At 34.5% G+C, this 25,202-nt stretch overlaps 1 protein-coding gene across 3 annotated transcripts; it reads right to left on the bottom strand.

Annotated features, from left to right (window-relative positions):
• Positions 1-1,093: 1,093 nt before the first annotated feature.
• On the bottom strand, positions 1,094-24,016 carry ECD (ecdysoneless cell cycle regulator; the record flags this gene model as incomplete). 3 transcript variants are annotated; one of them, XM_084245665.1, is made up of 13 exons in its annotated part: positions 1,094-1,361; positions 2,981-3,201; positions 4,869-4,936; positions 5,884-6,067; positions 6,190-6,296; positions 10,578-10,663; positions 13,245-13,373; positions 14,994-15,122; positions 15,958-16,150; positions 16,945-17,123; positions 17,241-17,328; positions 20,295-20,412; positions 23,812-24,016. In XM_084245665.1, the coding sequence occupies 13 exons, from the start codon at positions 24,014-24,016 to the stop codon at positions 1,140-1,142; spliced, it is 1,929 nt and encodes a 642-aa protein (XP_084101791.1). In that variant the 3' UTR covers positions 1,094-1,139. The 3 variants fall into 3 exon arrangements, with proteins under 3 accessions (XP_084101791.1, XP_084101792.1, XP_084101793.1); XM_084245666.1 differs by having other exon boundaries at positions 2,987-3,201; XM_084245667.1 differs by lacking the exon at positions 14,994-15,122 and having other exon boundaries at positions 2,987-3,201.
• Positions 24,017-25,202: the final 1,186 nt, after the last annotated feature.

Below are 25,202 nucleotides of genomic sequence, written 5' to 3'. Positions count from 1 at the left end.
TGAAGCACTGTATTTCCTTTTGATCTCAAAAGGTCACTAGCTCTTGACACTGCCAGCGAACCATCACTGCTTTATGAAAAATCAAAGTGCCTTCATCTGAAAATATTGAGGGACACTATGTAATGAGACTTGATTGTTTTGTTAGATTGGCAGCTTATTCTGACCTGAGCTGAACCCTGCATGAAGAAGAAAAAAGCGCTCTCCAAAGAGAGGTCCTGAGATTTCTTCATATTTTGCAGTTAGAAGAAAACAGTTCAGGGTTCATGTGTCTCCCAATCTTTTCTATCTCTATGTGGGTGTGTTTGTGAGCACATGTGTACACATCCTCAATCTGAAAACACTGATAGAAAGGGGAGTGTGTGGGATTCCTGGTTATGAGTTTCTCAAGCTTATCATGGAGTAACTATTTGCTTTTCGATTAATGTGTTGTTTTGGAAAAGAAGAGAAGAGAGTGGTTAATAGGAGGAGCTGTAAAAGTGAACCTTGTTTCCCAGCACTGAGTGGGAAGAGGGCTCTTCTTAGTATGCCAAGGATATCTGACAGTTAAGGCAAGAGGGCAAGGTTGGGGTACTAAAAATGGCAGATAAATAAAATAAATTTCGATACCTCTGTACTTTACCTGGCTGGAGAATTTATGGCTCTGAGTTATGAAGGCGCTAAAGATAAACAGAATCCACCATGTCCATGAAGCAGAAAAACAAAAACAGGTAAAATGTTAAACCAAACCTATGTGTCACCTGAGTGAGCCTGACTCAAGTTCAGTCAACCCTGGTACTTGAATAAAAAAGGAACTCATTCATTCCCTATTTTTGCCTATACTACCTTCCTTTCTCTACTCAACATTTAATCTTCAGTAAAGATAAAATTTAATGTTCTAAACATGAAGAGTGTAAATCTCATCTCAGGGGCTGTCTAGGGGTTTGTTTCTCTTCTAACTTCAATTTCTAACTTGTGTGGACTCCAGAGTTGAGATCACAAAGACTTGAGCAGAGAGGGCAACATTTAGGGCTTACAGAGGAGAGTCAACCTGTGAAATTTGTAATGACAAACATTTTATTAAATGAGTAATCTAAACTAGAAATGAACACAAACAGATTCAATATTTATTGAGGAAGAAAAAATGAGCCTAGGTATGCTCATTAATCTTTCGTTGGCTTACTTGTAGGTCTGTGATCAATGTTGTCAGGCAGCTGCACTCCCATGCTTTGTAAAAGGTTGGAAGCAGGTCCTGCCAGTCCAGCTTGGGAATTATAGGATTCCAATATATTTGAAACCAAGTTTAAATCTACATCCGCTGGTGACATAACAGATCCTTCTGCACCAGAATCTTCCTCATCTGAATTGGTCTGGGATACAGGTTCCTTAATCAAAGAGGGAATAAAGAATCATGGGATAATATGCCATTAGGTTGGATGGTAATTATAATAGAAAGCCAACATCATAAAATGGAATTCCCAAGTAAAAAAAAATTCTTATCCTTTATGACAGAAAAGTAAAAATGGAATTTAATAGTTTATGTAATTTGATATACATTAAAATGTTTCAGAGATTATTAACACTTTGTTCTAGGGAAAGTTTGTACAAGTTAAATGATACATTTATGGTATGACTAAACTTTAAAATAAACACATAAAATAGCACATAATAAAAAGAAAACAAAAAATGAACATTAAAAAAAGAATCTAAATTTTCTTCTAAATGAAAGTACCTGTATTCTCCCCTCAATGAAAATGCAAAGTAAAAACCTAAGGCTTTGTAGTATCCCAAAACAAAGACTCCAAATCACTTGTGTTGCTGATTTCACAATGAGGAAAGGATCAAAAAAAAATTGCAACTTTATGTACAAATCTTTCTATCTTTGCTACTCACTGGACCAGAGGCATGTACTTCCCTTGGGGTGCTTGTTAAAAAGGTAAAATCTCAGGCTTCACCCTAGAATCTGTATTTGAACAATTCTACACATACCCAGAATCTGTTATTTAACAATATCTTTAAGTGGTACATATTTACATTAAATTTTAAGAAACACTGCTATTTGGTTTTGGCAACAGTAGTAGTGCTTATAGTTTTAAATGTGGTTTAGATGATTAAAACAAAGGGAATAACAAAAATTAAAGGCCCATTATGGGTTTTAGTGTTATCTCATTTGGTTCTCATGTTAATAAGATGACATGAGGTTATTGATTAATGAGTACATTCACAGTGGACAGCTGAACTAGACTGCAAACCCTAATGCATGAGACTCCAGGGTCCATTCTCTTCAATGTCTATCCAGTGTTAGACAGTGCTGGTATAAAAAGTAAGTGAAAAAGCATGTATGGAAGATGAATTTTAAATTTGGCTCTAAGTTAGGAAAACATACAAAACACTATTAAGACTTGAGAATTATTTGGATATTTAGGATCCTTTCTCATTTTTTAAAAATACTTTACTATTTGTGTAGACAAACTGGGGTATAGGCCAGAGGCACGGGGGATGAGAGGATTCACCAGATGCAGAGTGGGGAGCAGAGCAGGCAGATTTACTGAAATATACTGCTAAGGGGAGCAGTGGGTGAGACAGGAGAGGTCTGCTGCACCATAATGTGGGTTAGCTCCATGGCCAGGGATCGAACCCAGGACATTGCAGTGATAGTACTAAGCCTTAACCCCTATGCCACCAGGGAGGCCCCCTTTCTCATTTTTTAGAATCAAGTTATTATTAGTGGAATGCAACTACATATAAATTTGAACACATGACATGATTTTTTAATATTAAATCCTGATAGATAACATAGAATAAGTAATGTAATTAAGTTTACATTTAGAAAAATAAAGTTAATAATCTTTACCCTACCAAAATTAGGAAAAAATACTTATTTTAACTCAAAAAATCAAATTTATCACAAAATAAAAAAATAAAGATTAGAGATAGGGTTTGCTATCCTTTATTATTATAGAGGAAATTATTATTATTAGAAAGGAAAATAAGTTAAATACACACATACCATTTGTTTCTGTGTGGTGAAACTTTTGCCGATGCTGGTATGTGCCAGTTCCTGGTCCATCTGGGCCATGTATGACTTAAGACTATCAAGAGTTCCTTTTATAGATGCTCCTTCCCCGGCATCCTGAGTTTCAAGATCTAAGTCATCATCACTATCTAAACATTCAAAGTCTTCCTCCTCCAGATCATCAGAGTCAGACTCATGAGAACTTGGCCCTACACAGATCCCCAAAAAGAAAGAGCTAATTGGTAATTTTAAGTAAATATACTGTTCAAGAGTATTAAAATATTACCCACAGAAAAGGACCAATATACATAGGCACACTACTTCACAAATTCCTTCCAAAAATGGTACTGCCGGTAGATATTTGCAGAAAAGTACACAGGCTGTGCTGAAAGATTCAGCTTTTTTTTTTATGCGAATCAATTAAAATGTTTTCATTAAAAAACTACATAATATATGAATACATTTTGATGGAAACATTTTAAGTCACAGATACGTTGTCTCACATCTCTCTTCCCAGAGTTAAACATTTTAACAGTTTGGTATATATCAAATTTATATCAATATAGCTATATATATAAAAAACTATATATTAAAATTTGTATATATTTTATATAAAAATTTATAAAACTTATATTTAAAAAGCACACTTTTTTAAAAACACACACACACACATATATATACACACATATATATATATATATATATAGAGAGAGAGAGAGAGAGAGAGAGAGAGAACTATGGTTGCTTTTCCACTTAATCATGTCTTGAAGGTCCTTTTCTGCCAAAACAAATAGAAGGACCTCATTCGTTACTAAATGTGCTATGATTTATTTAACCGTATCCCTCTTGGTGGGCATTTAGGATATTCCATTTCTTGCTACTACAATACTGTAATCATTATCTTAGCAAATATACCATTTCATATAGTAAATTCCTGGAAGTGAGATTGCTAAGTCAAAGGTAATGAACATTCTAGTCGAAAATGCTCTGTGAAAAGACAACTTACACTTCTTCCCCCACATTTTGACAGCACTCATTTCTCCAACCATTAAGAAAACTGGTTATTATCAATTTTTTAAATTTTTGCCAACATGATGGGCAAAAAAATAAGTTCTTATTTTTACGTTGCATTTACCTGCATACTAAAAACAATTAAGTATTTTCAAATATTTATTTATAGTTTTCCAAGGTACTGCCTATTTATATACTTTGTTGATTTTTTAATGGCTATTTGTTTTTCTTATTATTAGGGCATAAGTGCAATAAGTCTAAAAGAGAAAAAAAAGCAATAAAATATGGTGGCCAAGATAAAATTAACTTTAACACAGAGCATTCACTCAATCAACAGAAAAATTAATGAGCGGATAGTGTGTCAGACAATGAACTAGGCATCCTCTGCAAAATCATTTAACAGGGCAGTAAGTCATAGTGAAAATCAATTTAGGTTTTCTAAATTCCTGCTATGAGACCATCAGTATTTTTCTTTTTTTTTCTGACTTATTTCACTGAGCATGATCCCTTTTAGCTCCATCCATATTGCTGCAAACTGCATGTGTTTATCTTTTTTGAATGCTGAGTAATATTCCATTGTGTATATGTACCACATCTTCTTGATCCAGTCATCTATTTTTGGGCATTTCGGTTGTTTCCATAGCTTAGCTATTGTAAACAGTGCTGCTATAAACATAGGGGTGCAGGTACCCTTTGGAATAATGTTTCTGTGTCATTTGGGTAAATACCTAGGAGTGGAACTGCTGGATCATATGGAAGGAAAAAGCAAATATTTTGACCATCAAAAGAATTAGTGTTCCAATGCTCTACCAACAGCCATACCACTTAGTTTCAAAATGAAAATAAACAGCATACCATAACTTACCTAAAACCTTATCAAAATAATTAAGAAAAGAATCTGCATCAAAAGTGATTGGAGCCTCAGAGGGTTCTCTGCAAAGTTAAAGGAAAAAGGTCAATTTCTCCAGAACATAACTTTTTGAAAATTTCTCTAAAGTGGTACCTTCTTAGGAACACCACCAGAAACAATATCTCAGATGAGGTAGAGCAAGGAAATGAAATTTAAATTTTAAAAATCCTTACAATTACTGGTCTTGCAGGGCAACAGAAATAGGACTTATGAAATAAAATAAAAACTGTACTTTGTTTATACACGTTTAACTGATGCTGATTTAGGGACTGAGCCACCTTCTACCTCCCACAGATATATCTAGATTTAACAAAAGAAGTTATCTGAATTAATAAAGTCTGATTAAGAAGAAAAATTTTAAAAATAAGTATAATATACCTTCCCTTATCCCTGCATTCTTTAAGAGAGAATGTAAATGATAAATTTTAATCTTCTCATGAGGTTCAAGAATAGACACACTAATAAAGATATATTTGCTGTGCAAGTAACAATCCCACCTACACTTTTTCCCTATTGTCAAATGTAACTTCCTATCTCTCCTATTATTATTTCTTCCTCTGACAAACTCTTATCTCCCTTTTTTGAGTACGAAGCTTCCAATCTGCTTGTGGGACAGGATATCAGAAGTCTGAGCTTGATAAGAGCCAGATGTTAAGAGTTCATAAAGCTCAGAGTAAAAGTTTAAAAGACAAAAATACACGGTTTCCCTGACAGTCCTAAGATGCTGACTTTTAGATCTGTAGAGTGAGCTCTCTGGATCATTTTAAGGATAACAAAGGAAATCAGCTACTAGCAATCTGACTCCAGATAATAGGTTATCATGGCATCAGGCACCAGAAGAGGGAAACAAAGCAGTACAAATCATTTACTTAAAATAGTAAGAAAACGTGAAGGTGAAACTGGCAATGATTGGATGATGTCAACATATGGGTGGTAATAATTCAGATATTTATACTTTAACATAAATTACCGAGGCAGCTCTGCTCCTTTGTGGGTTGAGACTTTTGATATGAAAGCTTTCATGCTCTCTGACACTTGAGTTAAGTCATAGTTCTGCTCCTCCCCCTTGGAAATGGGCTCTGCATCTTTTTTGCCAGCAGCTTCCTGAAGAAGTTGGTCCAGCTGATCTGGTGAAATATCTAACCACTTATCATCTGAAAAAGAAGAAAGCATACCGACTCATATGACAGGTACTCTCAGGTAAGTACCCTGTGACATTTAGTGGAATGCTCTAATTCTTTCTAACTCTTCTGCTCTATGCTGGATCACCACTTACCATCTTCTGCAGGAAGATTAGCTGCTTCCTTCTTAAGCTCTTCTATTTCAAATGGCATTTTCTGTAATAAGGTTAAGATTTCTTCACCTGGACTCATTACAACAGCACTATAAAAAATAAAAGACAGCTTCTTTTAAGAGTGCTCAGAATAATAATCACCTCCAAAAATAATATTTTTAAATTGGAAGTAATTACCTAGTCTAATTTTTTTTCAAAACTTTGTTTTAGGATATAGACTCCTTTTCCTCAAATAAAATTCCACCAGGAACTCTAAGATATAAAAGAACTCAAAGAAAAACTAATTTTGTATAGCAAAGAAAATCATCAACAAAATGAAAAGGCACTCTATAGAATGGGAGAAGACATTTGCAAACTATATATCCAATTAGGGGTTAATATCAAAATACATAAAATGCTCATACAATTCAATATTAAAAAAATAATATGATTAAAAAATGGGCAAAGAAGACAAAGAAGTGGCTAATAGGTACAAGAAAAATGCCCAACATCACTAATCATTAGTGAAATATGTATCAAAATGATGAAATACAATAAGAATGGTTATAGTTAAAAAGATAAAAGAAAACAAGTGTTGATGAGGCTCTGTAGAGAAGGAAACAAGTGTTGATGAGGATCTGTAGAGAAGGAAACCCTTGTATACTACCAATGGGAATGTAAATTGGTATAGCCAATATGAAAAACAGCATGGAGGTTTCTCAAAAAATTGGCAACTCCACTGCTGGATATATACCCAAAGGAAATGAAAACAGGTTATCAAAGTGATATTTGCACTCATGTGTTCATGGAAGTGTAATTCATAATAGCTAAGATTTGGGGGGAAAATACCTATGTATCCACCAATGGATGCATAAAGATGTTATGTGCATAAGTATATATATATATGCATAATAGAATATTATCAGTCATGAGAAGAAGGAAATCTTGCCATTTGTGAAACATGAATCTTGAGGTCATTACACTGAATGAAATAAGCTAGACAGTGAAAGAAAAATACTACATGGAATTACTAAAATGTGGAATCTAAAAAAAAAAAATCAAACTCATAGAAACAGTAAAAAGTGGTTGGTAGAAGCTAGGGGTTGAAGGAAGTAGGGAGAGTTTAGTAAAAGGGTACAAACTTTCAGCTATAAGACGAATGCAATCTAAGGATCTAATATAAAACATGGAGAGTATATAATATGAAATGTGATTATAATTGATCACACTGTTTTATATAATTGAGATCTACTATGAGAGAATAACTTAAATGTTAGCATCAAGAAAACAAAAAGATAAATATGTGAGGTGATGGATCTATTAATTAGCCAAATGCATATCATTAGCCTTTCACAATGAGTATCAAATCCTCAAGATGTATACTTTAAATAATCTTACAAATTTTTTTGCTTATTATATTTCAATAAAGTTGAAAAGGTAAAAAGAAAAATCCATTTGGTTGAAATGGAGACTGGAAGCCCAAAGAACACCTAGTTTGCCTTTGTCTTTGGCTATGCCTCAGGCTCCATAGAATACCACTATAAAACTGTTGGTATATATTTACATATTAGGAAAGAAAAACCCAGAGGAAAGAACTGAAATTAATCTGCTATATGCTATGCTAGTACTTTTTAAAAACACATTTTCTTATCTAGTACTAAAATTACTATTATGAGGTATAATACTATTTTATAAAGAGATAACGAGAGACCAGTGAAGATTAACAACTTTGCAAGGTCATTTAGTTGGACAGAGCAAATGTTTGAAGCCATTTTTGATAATTTTTGCTCTTTCTACTATAAACTAAAGAGGAAATATACAGAAATAATTTATGTGATGAGTTAATTTACACTGAATGAAATAAGCTAGACAGTGAAAGAAAAATACTACATGGTATTACTTAAATGTGGAATCTAAAAAAAAAATCAAACTCATAGAAATGGTAAAAAGTGGTTGGTAGAGGCTAGGGGTTGAAGGAAGTAGCCTTTGTGATGAGTTAATTTTGTGATGGTGATGTGACGTGCTATATGCATTGATGGAACACTATGAATTATTAGAATGGAGAAAATCAAGTTCTATAATAGAATTACATTCACTTAATATTTGCATACCTCACTAAATCATGTTAACTATAAGAAATTGTCCCTATTCCATATTATATTAATATTACAAGGAAAAAGAAAAAGTAAATTATCCCGGCTAGGGAAATAGGAGTCTCATTGCAATACTAATTAAAATGTTGGGCACTTAAACTACTTGCAATTTTTCCCTAATAGTAAAAATGTTGAGAAAATTGTGTTGTGTCTATTTGCTGAAATATTGGGCAGCTATTTAAAATTATGCTTCTAAAGACTTCAATAACATGAGAAAATATAAGATCATAATGAGTAAAAATTACGGACAGGATACAGAATACCTACACAGTATGAACAAATTCAATTAATAGACTGGATATGGTAAAAAAATATCCTGGAAGGCAATAAATCTAAATGACAATCGTGGCTGACTCTTTTTTATACCTTTTTTCCTTGTTATATCTTTCTTTATACGTTATAATAACTGTTACTTTCATAACAATACACAAAATTTATTATTTAAAAAGAACTAGGGGGACTCCCTGGTGCCCTAGAGGTTAAGTCTCATCACTATCACTGCTTTGGCCTTAGTTTGATCACCCACTAGGGAGCTAACCTACCTGTAGCAAAGCAGATCTCCCCTGTCTGGCCTGCTGCTCCCCTTAATAGTATATTTCAGTCAATCTGCCTGTTTTGCTCCCCACTTTGTCTCTGGTGAATACTCTCATCACTCTCCTCTGGTCTACACCCCTGTTCTTCTTTGCAAAAAAAAAAAAACAACAACAACTCAACCACCAATCTATCTTATTTCATGGAAGGAGTCCTAATATTCTTACATATTAGTCTCTCTAATTTCTTAATTTCTCTTTAACGCAAGACAGTAAGGTAACACTTCAAAGAGCGGAGTGACCCCCTATAGGTAAATAAGAATCATCATTGATCCCTTTAACTTTGCAGCAATCTTCTCTACTTTCCTGACTCTCTCAGGTTTTATTTCTTTTTTAATGATACCCTATGAAAGTATTCTTTTCCACCAATTATTACCATAAAACATGAGAATGGGACAAAGGTGCCTCTGGACACTCATGAAAGAGAAGGACTGCTGCAAAGTCATTACCATCTCACAGACAGTTGAGGTTAGAGTTCTCTAAGCATCAACTTTGCTTCACAAAGTCTTTAAGAACCATTTTATTATACAACTAAGTGGTGTTTGGGATATTTGATAAAATGATGGGAGTTTAAAATCATATTAATCTAACTCAAAAACCAAAGACAAAAGCAAAAAACCCACCAACTAAACAAAAATATTCTCATGCAATTTGGAACTTTTCAACCATGAAATAACATATACAAAGCTATTTCTTTCATGTTATTTAATAGTATCTTAAATTCAATTTTGTAAATATAAATTTGATTTTCTCCAATACTCGAATTTTGACCTTTGATTCCTCAGCCCAATATGAGTTTCTGCTTGAGTTATTTCCCTTGCAGCATCCTGAGTAGGATGTGTCCTCAGGGATAAGATAAATGTGGGCCTCACCCACTGTAGTTTCTCTTCTTTCAAGTGTTCTATTCCCTCAATTTTTGTCTTCTTTTGTTGTTCTCCAGAGTCTTTAAAGAACTATTTTTTAATACTTTATCCAAGGTTTATAATCATAATTGGCATAGTTAGTTCAATGCTATTCCACCATTACCAGAACTGAAACTCAACTTCATTAAATTTTAAAAGGTACCTTTCCTTCCAACCTGTGTTTGTTTCTTTCTTCCCCTAGTATAATCTACAGGAGTTGAGAATTAAATTTGATTTAGAAACTGAATGTTTGCTTCAGCCTGTGTTTCAGATTCACCCAAGCTAGCCAAACAAATTCAAAACTCCTCTAAGAAATTAAGGAGATGGATCAATACCAGACTGCTAGAGTTCAAGTCCTTTGTCTGGTACTTATTAGTTGCGTGACCACTGACAATTACTTAATTTGTCTTGGCCTCAGCTTCTCAACTGTAAATAGGGAACAATAATAATCACACTTATACTTATTTCACAAGAATATAAGAGAGATTAAGCAAGTAAAATGGCTGACACTTTGTAATACTCTAAAAATGTTACCCACTGGATGATGATAATAACTGCCAGTGCCAGCAATCTTCTGTAGCAATACCTCCTCTCTCCCATCCCAGCCCCATCAGTAGTTACGATCCTTGCCCCTGACTATTTAAATATACAAACTCCAACTTCTCCAACTACCTCAAGAGTAAATAACTCCTTAACTTCTGGAAAGTTACCACTCTGCTGCTATGTTTTGGTAGCAGTAAACTCACCTTTCTGGTTGATTTACTGAGATTTGGAAGTAGTTCTTTGCCATTTCTAGCCTTTCCTGGTACTGAGTAGAACCTTCTATCAGTCCCTAAAAAATAACAATGGCTTATCAGAACATTATTTATATGATATCATTAAAATAACCATCCCACCAGAAACTTTCAGGGAAGCAGTGTATGATATGTTATTCAGGAATCATGAATCTTGAGTCAGAGTCCCTGTTTTGTCATGAATGTACTAGTTTGGGCTTCAGTTTCCTTAAATAAGGAGAGTAGACAAGACATAGTGCTTCTTAATCCTTTTCACCATTAAAAACTTCTTTCCAACTTATAAATGTTTCTACCATTTTCCGTTATGTAATTAGTTATTAAGAAATAATTGATTAGCCAGTAATCAATTTACAAAATATGGTATAAATAAAACAAATTAAAAAAAAACATAATCCCAATCTTAACTATCTTTTCTGCTTTTCACATACCTATTTATGGTAGGTGGCATTCTTACTATTTTACTTTCTTTAAAAAATACACAGTTGACACTTGAACAACACAGGTTTAAATGTTGAACGTTTGTTTAAATACAGATTTCCTTCAATTCTGCTCTTCCTTAGCCCACTCAATATGAAGTTGATGAGGATGAAAACCTTTATGATGATCTACTTGTGATTTCTTTTCTCCAGCTTAAAGTATTGTAAACATTCAATATATAATATATATAACATATATTAACTATTTTACTGGGAAGGCTCCGGTCAACACCAAGCTATTAGTAAAGATTTGGGGAAGCCAAAATTTTATGTGGATTTTCATGCAAAGGGGGTCAGCACCACTATCTCTTGTGTTCTTCAAAGGTCAGCTGTACTATATATATATATATATATATATATATATATATATATGTATGTATGTATGTATTATAAATCCTTGCTAAATAGCATTTACTTCCTTTTTTTAAGATTTATTTATTTATTTATACAAGCATTGGGTATAGTCAGAGGTGCGGGAGGGTGAGAGAATTCACCAGAGACAGAGCTGAGAGTAGAACAGGCAGAGTGGCGAAGTACACTGCCGAGGGGAACAGCGGGCAGCAGGAGAGGCCTGCACACCATGTGGGACCCTCGCCCGGTGGCCAGGGATTGAACTGGCGCTGCAGAGGCTGCAGGCAGCTTTGCAACCTAGCACTCGACTGCTGCGCCACTGGGGAGGCCCTTACTTCTTTTTTATAGCACAACTCATATTTCTTTTTTTTTTTCTCTCTTTTTTTTTTTTTCCTTTCTGGCTTGACTTTATTTTTTATCTTTTTAAATTTTTTCTAAAATTTTTACATCATTTTTAAACAATATTTTCTTCCCCCCACCCCCTCAGGTGTAGTCCCCATAGAGTTTCCTTCACCAATGCAACCGTGCACCATCATCTCAGTCCCCTCCGCTCCTCCCTCCCTCCCGCCCCCCCTTCCTCTGATCCCTGTTCCTCCTCTTCCCCTGCAGTATATCTCTGATTTATAATTGTCCGAGCACAACTCATATTTCAAGTGGATTTTAAAAAACCAGTATTATTTACAGCATCTTAAGATAAACTGCTTTTGAATGGGAACTACTTTTTCAGTCTATAAGACTATAAAGGTCTCCAAGATGCTTTGAGTCTACTTCTAAAAATTTACTACTGTAGAAAATGAAGACTGCTTAAATACAATGTGGGAGAGGAGAGCCTGTAGGTTTTCTTTTGATTAACTGCTATAACACTGTCCTTCAGAGAGCTGAGGGAATTTCATATTTTCTTTAGATATCATTAGGTGTTAAGCTCTTGCAGGACCACTTTGATAATTGTACAAATTCTGATATTTTCTTAGCACTGGTATCTCTTGGGTTCACCACTCCATTAGCACTATCAACCCCATTCACACTGATTTTTGTTACAAATCATATTGGGGTAAAGGGAAGTGCCTTTGGGCATTTGGGTCCACATTCTATTTTAAGACTGTGCATTTGATTTTCATAAATTGCCAGAGATTGTGGTGGCTGTGAACTTGTATAGCTGCTGTGTGAAGCTTATTTTTATGGACTTTTCTACTTCTTGGATGTTTCTTTCACATGGGATTATTCAGAGTGAAGTTTCTGAATTTGAACCTTTCTATAGCTCTTAGAACACACTACCTACAATTAAGGCCCGACCAATTTACAATGTTATCAGTAATGTACAGGAGTATTAATTTCACTATACTTTCAACAGTACTGGACATCATTCGTATGCTTTTTTTACATATGTAAAAACCAGTATCATTGTGTTCATTATGCATATCTGTACTATTATTAAAGTGAATATTTTAAGAGGTATTTACTAGCTGTCTTTTTGTAATTTTTAAAATCCATGTCTGCTAATTTTTCTATTAGTTGTCTTCATGTTTGTTTCATAGATTTATGCAAGTTGTTCATCATATCATACAAATAATAACTTTCATCACTTTATGGAAATGTTATACATTTTCTAAAATACTGAAAACAATTCATAGACATCCCCTCATTACCACTGAACTGGAATGATCCCTTCTTTAACTCTAGCTTCAAATATTTTGTTATACGTTAAATATGTACCATAGGATTTTAAAACACTAGCATTATTCTCCCTGGATTACACCATTTTTTTACACCAAAAATGCATTGCAAATCCTACCTTAAAATAATCATTTTTTTTCAGACTTTCAAGGAAGCCAGTCCAGAGTGGAGAGGTAGTCATAAGGGATTTTTTGGAGTCAGAAAAATGTGGGCTACATTTGGAGCATAAGATCTCAAATCCGTGAGCCTAGATGGAATATATAGAATTTTTATTATTAAGTTAACTTTCTTTCTACTTAACCAAGCTCAAGAACTACATGATTGGATACACGGGTCTATAGAGAGTTATAATACATTTGAATTTTATAAAAAAATCTGACTTTATTGACAAGTTTCTCAATTTCAATAGGTTACTAAAAATGAAAAAGGGAAAGCAAACAATAAAAAGCAAATTCTTGTAGTCTTCAAAAAGATTTTCCTTCTGATTACAAAATCAAAGATTTCTTCTTATAAGTGAATTGAGGATGATCTCAGTAAAGAAAAGGAAATCACTTCATTTTTAGAGTTCGATTAAGAAATATAATAAATGCACATGACAAAATAATTCAACAAGGGAAACTCTTTAATTACCCTAGAGGAAACTTGCATTAGTCTGTATATCCTTCCAGAGGTAATCTATGCACTCAAAAAGACATATATGTATCTGTGTATGTATACCCTGCTACTTCATCCCTTTTGTCACTAAATGGCAGCATACACATACACTGTTATGCACTTTGCTTTTTCATGAGCCATATACCTTAGAGAATATTTCACATGTGTACATACCAATTTCTCTCTCTCACTTCATGAATAAATCACAAATTATCTATTTCTCTACTAATGAACATTTAGGTAGTTTTGCTACTACAAACTATGTTGTAAAGGCCTTTCGAAGAATTACCAACTGTGCATACAGACATTTTGTGAAAGTGACCTATGTTGTCATGAAGATCCTCACATGGCATGTGAAACACATAGAGGAAAAATGTTTAGAAGTGGAAATGCTGAGAGGTGTTTGTGCATTTTAAACATTGACAGACAAATTGCTGTAATAACTGAATCAATTTATGTTACTACTAATGTCTCTTTACATATTTCCATAAATCTAGTATACTTTTTTATTAAACTTTTTGATATTTGACAATAAAATAGTAAAAAAAAAATGCTATTTTGTAGTTTTAAATTGCCTTTCTTTAACTATGACCAAGGATCATTATTTTTCATGTTTAAATTAAGAATCAATTGCATTTCTTTCTCTGTGGGTTATATGATCATGGTTTCTAAACATTGTTTGTTAATTGATTAGTACTATTTTTCTCATTTTACTGACCTGTGGGAAAATATTAGGGATTTAGCTCTTTACTAGTAGGATTGCAAATATAATACTTTCTCCAGGTTTACTATTCTTTGACTTTATTTGTAGAGTGTTTCTTTCCTACACAGAAATGCAAAATTTTTACATAAACAAATGTATTAATCTTTCTTCTATAGCTTGTGGTTTCAAGTAATTCTTAGAAAGTCCTTTCCAAACCAGATGAGTTCTCCTCTATTTCTCTCACATGTTATGATTTCTTTTTTTCATTTAAATATTTGGTCCAACTGGGTTTTATTTTGGTAAAGTCATGAGGGAATCAACTTTAATTTTTCAGAAGGCCTCACAACCATTCTGGTTGAATAATCCATTTTTTTCTTATTATTTGAAAAGTCACACTTTACTACATTTCCACGAGTAGGGTACGTTTCTAAACTTTCGATGCTGTGCCATTCTTCTATTAAGGATCCTTTTACATAAAGAAGAAAATAAAACTTCCTGGTTCAACATTACCAATTTCATGCCCAATTCATGAGCCCGGTATTGGGGATGAGATGGAGGAGGAAGACTGTATCCACTCCGCCGATCTGGCACAAATCTTTGTTGCACCAACTGTGCATACAGACATTTTGTGAAAGTGACCTAGACATTGGGACATAAAAACATGAATCTATTCCTGAAATAAAAATTTTGAATATAATTTCATAGTAATAAACAACTCCACTTATGAGCTTTATATTCACATGCAATACAAAGAACATCTAACCTTTTCACTATTTATATTGTTAGGTACACCTTTATTGAAATATAATTTCACATATCACAAAATTTACCTCCACTGTCTACTTACTATGTAGTTATCACTAATGGGATTCTTATCACTAGTTACATTATGTGGCAATTTTGGTGAATAGAAGATAAAGAATAATTGTTAATTCTCAGGAAGAGATAATATGTTTTTTGTTAAGAAGGAAATAATTATTTGAATAAGGAAAATATGATCACTTATGGCTAAGAAACACTGAGATACAAAACAGGGAATCAGATCTCTTGAAATATTTCTCCATTGAATGGAAGGAAAGGAAAAAATTGTGTATTAATTTGCTAGGAGAAAACAGAATGTTTGCAACTTTTTCAGTGAACAATTAAAATAATATTCAGGGCCTCCCTGGTGGCGCAGGTGGTTGAGCACAGCGCTATAAAGATGTCTGCAGCCTCTGCAGTGCCGATTCAATCCCTGCCGGCCTTGGAGCAACCCGTATGGCGAGTGGACCTCTCCTGTCTCTCCCGCTGCTGTATTTCATCAGTCTGCCTGTTCTGTTACCCACTCTGTCTCTGGTGAATCCTCTCACCCTCCTGCGCATCTGGCCTTTACCCCGGTTCTTATATAAATGAATAAATCTTCAAAAAAAATAAAAATAAAATAATATTCAACTCTTTTTTCAGCAAAAGAAACTAACCAAGAGAGCTATCTTACCGATGCCATTATTCGTGTTTCAGGCAAGAATGTCTTGAAAATACGACAGGCTCGCAGGTCAATAGGATCACGTAGGTAAAATGCCTGAACTGCTGCAGCCACTAATCTGGGGCGCTGCTTCAGTACAGTTACAATGCCAGCTGGAAGAAAGCAGTGTGCTCGATGAAGGGAGGCTTGGATTTTTTCTGGATATCTGCGACAGATAACAAATACTTATATTTTATGATATTCAAATATATAGAATTCTTATACCATTTAGTTCCCCTTTAACATTGTCTTGGTTCATTTAAGAGTGAGATGTAAAGAGTGAGTGACAAGATTAAGTTTAAGATTCTGTACACATGAAAGATTTAGGAAAGATGAGGGGAAGAGAAAAGGTGGTTCTATAAAAAGAAAAGAAAAGCCCCACTATATTTTGGGACAAGTATAAAATCAGTTTATTCTTCTAAAAAAATCAAGCAAATATATTGAAACAAAGCTAAAAGACATTTTTAATATTGTTAAGATCAATGGCGCTAAACATTTAACAGTCAAATTTGAATGGCTGAACCAATGTTATAAAGCTAAGACTTTCTCTTCTAAATAGAACCTAAATCATCCTACCAAAGTCAAAGAATTTTCTATAGTGCTCCAGAACCACATAGTAAATCTGAGTACATTGTGCTCCCTTAGATTTTCATTCTCAAAGGTTTCAAAATTTTTATCTGTGGATATAAGTAATACTTACCTACAATAGCCAAGATAAATAAATGTGAAAATATTGGGATTGAATTAGAATATTTTTGAATTAAAAGATGTATTTGTTTCTTGATTTTAAAATGTTGTCTAATTTGTTAGTAAATTTTTTGTTAGTAAATTTCAAGCAGGATGAAGACAATGAAAATTAGCATTAATCTACGAAAAAGAAATTCTATATTCAATGAAAGACTTGAGTTGCCCTAAATCAAAAGGCTCCTCAATAAATAATGAAAGTGTCATTTTTCTTACCCTCTGATACGCCTATGCACAACAGCTCGTATAGATTCTGAAGCCAAAATCTTTTCTGGGTGTGTTGAGATTATATTCAATGCTTGTGGGATTGTTAAGGGTGTGGTGGGTAACCAGGATACTGTTTCTGCTTTCCTAGGTATAGGAATAATACACAACTCCCCATGGTGGAAAAATACCTGCAAAATGATAACATTCAAATTTTCATACTAGGTACTGACAAACTTCAGGTACAGATGAAAAATGCTGTGACCTGATTTCAAGTATGTAAACTTTCCAAATTTTGGTATACTTACCCTATTGGCACTATTATCAGGATCCAACCATTTAGGGAGAAAGTCAGCAGCTTCTATTAACAAGAATTCCCCATCATTATCTTCAATCCTAACACAAAAGGAGTTTCAATTTTGCATTTAAAAGAACATATTTGCTAACAATCAAAATGGATTTACTGTAATACATTGTTTTTTATTTCAGTAAATATCTGAGTATGTACTATCTGTAATAAAGCAAAATGATACCAATAAGTACTGAAAGAAACCATTAAGAAGGAAAGAGAGTAAATACATAAATAATAGAAAAAATATGAGAAAATATACAAAGTACTACAGAGTTTTAAAAGAAGGAAAAAACATAATCTCTAGCCAAGATTAGAACAGTCTTTATGGAGTAGATGCTAGCTATGCCTTGAAGGATAATTGTTTTCCCTTATTTACATCTCTTTCTAAAATTCAAATTTCTGAATAGGTAATTGGGTCACATAAAGTGCACATTGAAAAAGTCTCCTTCCCACTTTCATCCCTATATGTCCAACTCCTTCCACTCTATCATTATTTCTTGCTTATCCTTCTAGAATGCATGTCTAATTTAGCTAATGAGCATATAAACACTTATTTTTCCCTCTTGTCACACAAATAGTATATTTTATACATTGTTCTTGGTGTATATTTCATACACTTTTAATGTGTAGAAAGCAGTGATATTCTTGGAAGATGGAACAGTACAAGGAAAAACCACCGAGGTGGCAACTTAAGATTGATATTTGGAGGACAACAACCAGTAAAGAACAAGATTTAAAAAAACAGTTGTGAAGAGCTTTAAATATTGGCAGAATCAATGAGAAAAAGCTTAGTTTTATAGACAAAAAGAATGAAAGACTGTGGAGTAGTAAGCCCTACCTTAGAAAGATTAATCTGGCAGAGACAGAGAACAAGCTTCTTTCTTTTTCTAATGGTTATTTTAAAAACTAATAAGAGAGTAGTTGCCTATTATTTAAAGAGCTTCATAGGCCTTGTTTGTAGGTATTAACTGTCATTATAAAAATATCAGAATCCACACACAAAAGGTTTTACCCCCTAATTATCCTTATAAAGACAGAAACTAGTATCTTTGTGTTTCCTTGTTTAAAATTCTATCAATTATTAGGAAAAGATTGCTAATTATTTTTAGATATGGTAACAGCAGTGTTTAAAATAATAGTTCTTATCCTTAGGTTTACTTCCTAAGATCAAATGTCACAATAATGGAGATTTGCTTAAATAAAATAATCTTGCTATGTGGACAGAGAACAGGGTAAGGGTATAGATAAAATAAGGATGACTATGAGTTAATATTTGAAAATGGGTGATGGGTACAGTTCGTTTTACGTATATTTTTATATATATTTGAATTTCAATATAATAATATTCTTTCAAAGTTATTGTTTTTCTTTTTGTTCTGTAGGAGAAGAAGCTGATGGGTAAAAAAAAGAGAAATGGGGGCTGAATAGGAAAATCAGGTCAATGTGGTTAAGTGGATGAGATGCCCTCTGATGCTATAACTGGGTAATTACAGAGAACTTAGTTACTGTTTTAAAAAGCTAAGAATGCAACTATCTACTTTCCTTTCTAAGAACTTTCTCTTTAAATTTCTTCTGTATATGATTATACCATATGATAGCTATAACCTAATACAGAGAAGATAGTAATGAAATCTGTGAAATACAGAATATATGTATATGTATGCATGAACGGATTTTTTTTAATTGAGGTAACATTGGTTTACAACACTGTATTATGATTTAGAGGTATAGGATCACATCCTTCAGAAGTATGTTACCACATCACACATACCACCAAGGCAGCCATAGACCTCTACCACAGTTCATTGTGCTCCCTACCCACTTTGCTTTCCCTTCTCCTCCCTCCTCTCTGGTAGCTTCAATTCTATTGACAAATTTCTATTGACAGGGTTTGTTATTGGTTATTTTATCTGACCCTTTGTGTGTCTCTATTCACACATAAGTGAAACCATGACTAATTGTCTTTCCCCTTCTAACTTATTTCTACTTCCATCTACATTGTGACAAATGGCAAGAGTTTATCTTTTTTTTTTTAATAGCTGAGTAGTATTTCATTGTATGTTGATACCATTTCCAATTCCATTCATTTACCTTATGGCATTTAGGTTGTTTCCATAACTTGACTATTGTAAATATCCCTGCAACGAACATAAGAGTGCATATATACCTTCAAATTAGTGTTTTTTTGCATTCTTTGGGAAGACACCTAGCAGTGGATTTCCTGGATCATATGGTAGATCTATTTTTAGAAACATCTGTACTGTTTCTATAGGAGATGAAAGAGTGTACAGTCCCACTGATAGTGAATGAGGGTTCTTTTTTCTCCATATCCTTGCCAATACTTTTGTCTCTGGTCTTTTTCACATGGGTTATGCAAAATAAACATTTTTTAAGATCCACAAGACATATAATGGTGACTATTTCTAGGAAGTCAGAGCAGTATATCCTTTTGTATTATTTGTATTTTGCTTGTCATGAATATTTGCTCTCTTATAATGAGAATTTAAAAACCTAAATTAAGCAGGTTTTGCTTGAAATATTTCAGAAGCTGAACTCTCTAATGACACTTCAAATCTTCCTCAAGAAAAGGAAGTCACAATTAGGCACAGAAGTCACTTTTAAAATCTGTGTCCCTACTGCAGGGGAGGAGGAGGGAGAGGGATCAGAGGGAGGGAGGGAGGGAGGGAGGAACACAGGGGACTGAGGTGATGGTGCACGGGTGCATTGGTGAAGGAAACTCTATGGGGACTATAACTGAGGGGGTGGGGGGAAGTAAATATTGTTTAAAAATGAACAATGATGTAAAAAAATAAAAAAATTAATATAAACAAAAAATTTAAAAAATAAAAGTTACTATCATTATTGTTTAAATAAATTAATTAATTAAATAAAATGTGTGTCCCAAATTTGTACAATTTCCACTAGACTACAGGAAAAAATATACTAAATCAATAAAAAATGTAGGCAGTTTCAACAGAATTGTTTTAGAATTATTAAAAAACTATAATACCTTGCTACTAACTCCGGAAATTCCTTTGTAATTTGCATTACTATATAAACAATAAACCATTCATCCTCAATGTTATCTCCAAACTTTGTAATGCCAAACATATGAGCAGGAACATCTCCTAAAAACAAGAGAAAAACAAAATAAATTTGTCAGTGGAAATAAAAATATAAGTTATCATTTAGTTAAACAAACATTCATTGACTGGCTATGCTCTAACCACTATACTAGGAACTGAGGTTGCAATCTTGAAAAAGATACAAGAAACCTACTCTTCTTGAAGTTCTAGAGAACAAGAGAAAGACAACCAAGCCATCTTAAAGCAAGATGATGAACAGAGGTAGACACTCAAGGCTATGTGATCATAAAGGATATGATATTGGAACTACACTGATGCAGGGTAATGACGAGGAGTAGGCTTCTGAAAAAGAAATAGAAAGAAAAATAGAAAAAAAGAAAAATGTGTAAAGGCACACTGGAATGACAGACAATTGAGCATTCTGGGAGTAATTTTCAAGTGCAAACATTGTCCAAAAATATGGGGAAATTAAACCAGATACTCTTAAACAACCAATGGGTCAAAGATAAATAACAAGGGACTTAAAAGATATCTTGAGACAGGTAAGAACAAAAATAAGACTAAAACTAAAACGCATGGAACTAGAAAAAGAAGAACCAACACAATTGACCAACACAATTGAAAAAATATTTCAATTAACTAAGAAAAAAGAGAAGACTCAAATAATCAGAAATGAAAGAGGGGATATTACAAATTATACTACAGAAATAAAAAGTACTCTAGCAGAATACTATAAACAATCATACAACAAATTGGATAACCTAGAAGAAATGAGTACATTACTAGAAACACAAAACCAATCAAGAGCGGATCGTGAAAAAAAAAAATCTGAATAAACCATTAACTAAAAAGAAAATTAAATCCAGTAATCAAAAACTTCCCAACAAACAAATGTCCAGATGATGTCATTAGAGAATTCTATCAAACATTAGCAACAATATGCCTCAAATGCTTACAAAAAATTTGAAGGTAACACTCCCAAATTCATTTAATGAGGTCAGCATTATCCTAATACCAAAGCCAAAACAAACAAGAAAACTATAGACCAAATCCCTGATGAACACTGATGCAGAAATCCTCAATAAAATACTAGCAAATGGAATTCAACAGCACATTAAAAGGGTTATCTCTAGAATGGGGATTATTCCTAGAATGCAAGGATAGTTTCAACACACAAACATTAATCGATGTAATATACCACATTTATAAAATGAAAAGCAAACAAATGCACTCAAGTATCTCAATGGCAAAAAACAGGTGGGAAAAAGAACTCACCCAACTCCTCTCTCTACCCCCAGATCTTCCAAGTTCCTTCAACTAGAAAATCTCCAATTAGTGTCTCTTTTTTTGCCTTATATGTTAAACTTCAATTTGAACTTCATCCGGAAGCAACCAGGAAATGTTTAAAGATACGAGGCAGGGAACTGACATGATCAAATTTGTGTTTACAAAGGTAACTGGCAACAGTGTCAAGAAAAGCAGACACTGGAAACAGAGTTTAGGAGCTTGTTGTATTTTTTCAGATGAAGAGAGCTTAGACTGTAGTCAAACAGATGTAAGGAAAGGGTTATATATCAGGAGTAATCACACTAGGATTTAGCACCTAACTAAATATGGTGAAGGGGGAAGTTGAGTATGATTTTGACTTACTAACCAGCTAGGCTAATTAGGTGGATAGCAATGCCATAAAGCAAGATGAAGAAAAAACTAGGTAAAAAATAATTTTCTAGAAAAAAATAAGGAGTTGATTTTGGATGTGCTGTGCTAATGTGACAGTGTTCTTGCCAAAAAAATATCACATGTGTTTCAGTGAACAAGCATTCAATAAAACTAACAGTTGGGAAGACATCTGGCAACTGCAAGCTAAAATATAAGAGATAAACACTAAATTGAGAACCAGATGGATGGTATGACAAGATGCCAGGCTCCTGATCTGCAACAAGACCTCAATGCATGAATAAAGCCTTGGTTACCTAGCCATGATTAATTTTAATAAGCTATAAGAGATGTCAGAACACAGTGCCGTATTTGGTTGGACATCATATACCAAGCACTGACAACACAGAGAAGCAGGGAAGGAACTTCAAAATGCTTCTGAGTGGCAAATAATGGTGATAAAGTCCAATTGTTCCTCTTTATAAGTTAGGCAGACCACTTTTGGATACTTACCAAAACAACTATGTGAAACTGGCAGCCTATCCAACACATAATCAAGAGTGAGGAAACAGTAATAGCAAAAGGAACTATGACTAAGGAAGCCAGATGCCTCAACCTGTTTAGTATAGGTACCCAGATACTTTATGGCATAGTGAAGAAATTAAATTTCAAAAGAATAGCCATGCTTTGGCCTCCCTGGTGGTGCAAGGGGTTAAGCACCGCTCTGTGAAGCACTCATGCACAGCCTGTGCAGCATGGGTTTGATCCCTGGCCGGCCAGGGAGAAATCCACATGGCAAAGCAGACCTCTCCTGGCTCGTCTGCTCATCCGCTGCTCCTCTCAGCATTGTACTTCGATCAATCTGCCTATTCTGTTCCCTGCTCTGTCTCTGGTGAATCCTCTCACCCCCTGCATCTCTGGCCTGAACCCCAGCTCTTGTATGCATAAATAAATAAATCTTAAAAAAAAAAAGAATAGCCATGGCTTAATAACAATGAGTATATGTTATTTCCTAGGTAATGACGATTAGAAAATTGTCATCAATATGAATTAAATTTTTTTTAAGTTAAGGGCTTAATTGAATACAGGCAAGCATCACTAATCTAAAAAGTTCAAGACAGGGCCTCCCTGGTGGCGCAGCGGTTGAACGCTGGGTTGCAAAGCTGCCCGCGGCCTCTGCAGCACCGGTTTGATTGCCAGCCACCAGGTGAGGGTCCAATGTGGCGCGCAGACCTCTCCTGCCGCCGCTCCCCTCAGCAGTGTATTTCGTCAGTCTGTCTGTTCTGCTCCCCGCTCTGGCACTGGAGAATTCTCTCACCCTCCCGCGCTTCTGACTGTACCCTGTGCTTATATAAATAAATAAATAAATCTTAAAAAAAAAAATTAAAAGGTCAAGACATAAACCAGACAACATAAATTATCTATGGACTAATGTACACCACTGCTGTTAGAATGACATTAAAGGTCATACATATCAAGTGAAAAATAACTAAAAGAGGGGCCTCCCTGGTGGTGCAGACGGTTGAGCCCAGTGTTGTGATGCTGTCCACAACTTCTGCAGTGCCGGTTCGATCCCCGCTGGCCTTGGAGCAACCCACACGGCGAGCAGACCTCTCCTGTCTCGCCCACTGCTCCCCTCAGCAGTGTATTTCATCAGTCTGCCTATTCTGTTCCCCACTCTGTCTCTGGTGAATCGTCTCACCCTCCCGCACATCTGGCCTGTCCCCCATTCTTGTATAAATAAAAAATAAATCTTAAGAAAAAAAAATAACTAAAAGAGTTTACCTTTCCCAGGTTTATATTTGAGGTTGAAAGGCTGATTCTGCCAAATATAGGGGGCCAGCATAGGTGCAAACTGGGTCATTATTCTCTCAATATACGTCTGAAGAATCTTTTCATGTTTTTCTGGGTTTCTTGGTTCATCTGGTATCAGAAACAGTTGGTATTCCACAGTTTCTTCCACTGTAGCAAGCTTCATATTTTTCTCCATTCTTGAAAAAATACATTTAAAGTTTCAATAATATAAATCATATAGAATAATGTAGAATATTCATTCCCTGAATCATTCTTGGTAATATTGTTTTTCAAAGTTTAATTATCTACATACTATCATGGTTTTTCCCTTGACCTTGTATCAACTATAGTAATGTTTAATACTCAATACTCTTCTAATGGCATTTTTATACTTCAAATCATGCTCTTTATACTTAAAGTTGTTGAAGGAACTTTTTTTTTAGAGATTTATTTTTTATGCATACAAGAGCTGGGGTTGTAGGCCAGAGGTGGGGAGGATGTTGGTGTGAGAGGATTCACCAGAGCCAGAGTGGGGTGCAGAACAGGCGGACTGACTGAAACACACTGCTGAGGGGAGCAGCCCAAGACAGAAGCAGTCTGCTGTGCCATGTGGGTCACCTCCCTGGCTGGGGCTCGAACTCGTGCTGCAGTGGCTGGCGATGGTTAATAGTGCTGAGACTTAATCCTTCACACCACCAGGGAGAGAGACCCCGAAGGAACTTTTGATATAATACAGTGCAATAACACATTCCAAAATTAACTACAAAGTATTTGAGAGTAAAATAAAAAATGGTTGCCCTTGTAATAGCAGTGGTGTAACACACTTTCAGAAACTGCAACATCTGTTCAAATATACCAAAAGTTCCAATTCTACCACCAATCAGATGTGTCACTTTGGGTGCTTCAGTTTCTCTTTCTGGGGTTTCTTCCTTAATTCTAGAATAAGAAATTTACTCTCTCATTCTAAAATCCTTCCCCAGTTTAAATTTTTATTATTAAAATACTCAAGAGCAATCTTCCTTACTCTACAGAATTTAAGTGTCTCCCTTTTATGTACATTGCGAGGCACAAAGAGAATTACAAGGCACTCATGTCCTATTATCTCACCCACAAATATTCAATAATATGCCCATAGTTCTCCATCTACAAGTATGTATCCTAAATTTGGCCCCTTTTCATGTCTCGGGTGATGTAACGTGAGTATACTAACAGGGATAGAGATCTCTTTAGACGGTAGAGTACTAGCTTACTATTGCCAGATGAGGCTTGCTAAAGGAAGGCACTGCACTCAGATTTCTGATGGAATAATAAAACAAGGTCCAGAGGAATCTGCATCTTCTATCCAGCCTCTTAACTCACCATGGTCTGTCCACATCATTATT

The sequence above is a fragment of the Talpa europaea genome (assembly GCF_964194135.1).
Source record: "Talpa europaea genome assembly, chromosome: 10".
NCBI lineage: Eukaryota > Metazoa > Chordata > Mammalia > Eulipotyphla > Talpidae > Talpa > Talpa europaea.
Note: the sequence above shows the minus strand (reverse complement) of the source record. Positions and strands in the feature narration are given on the sequence as shown.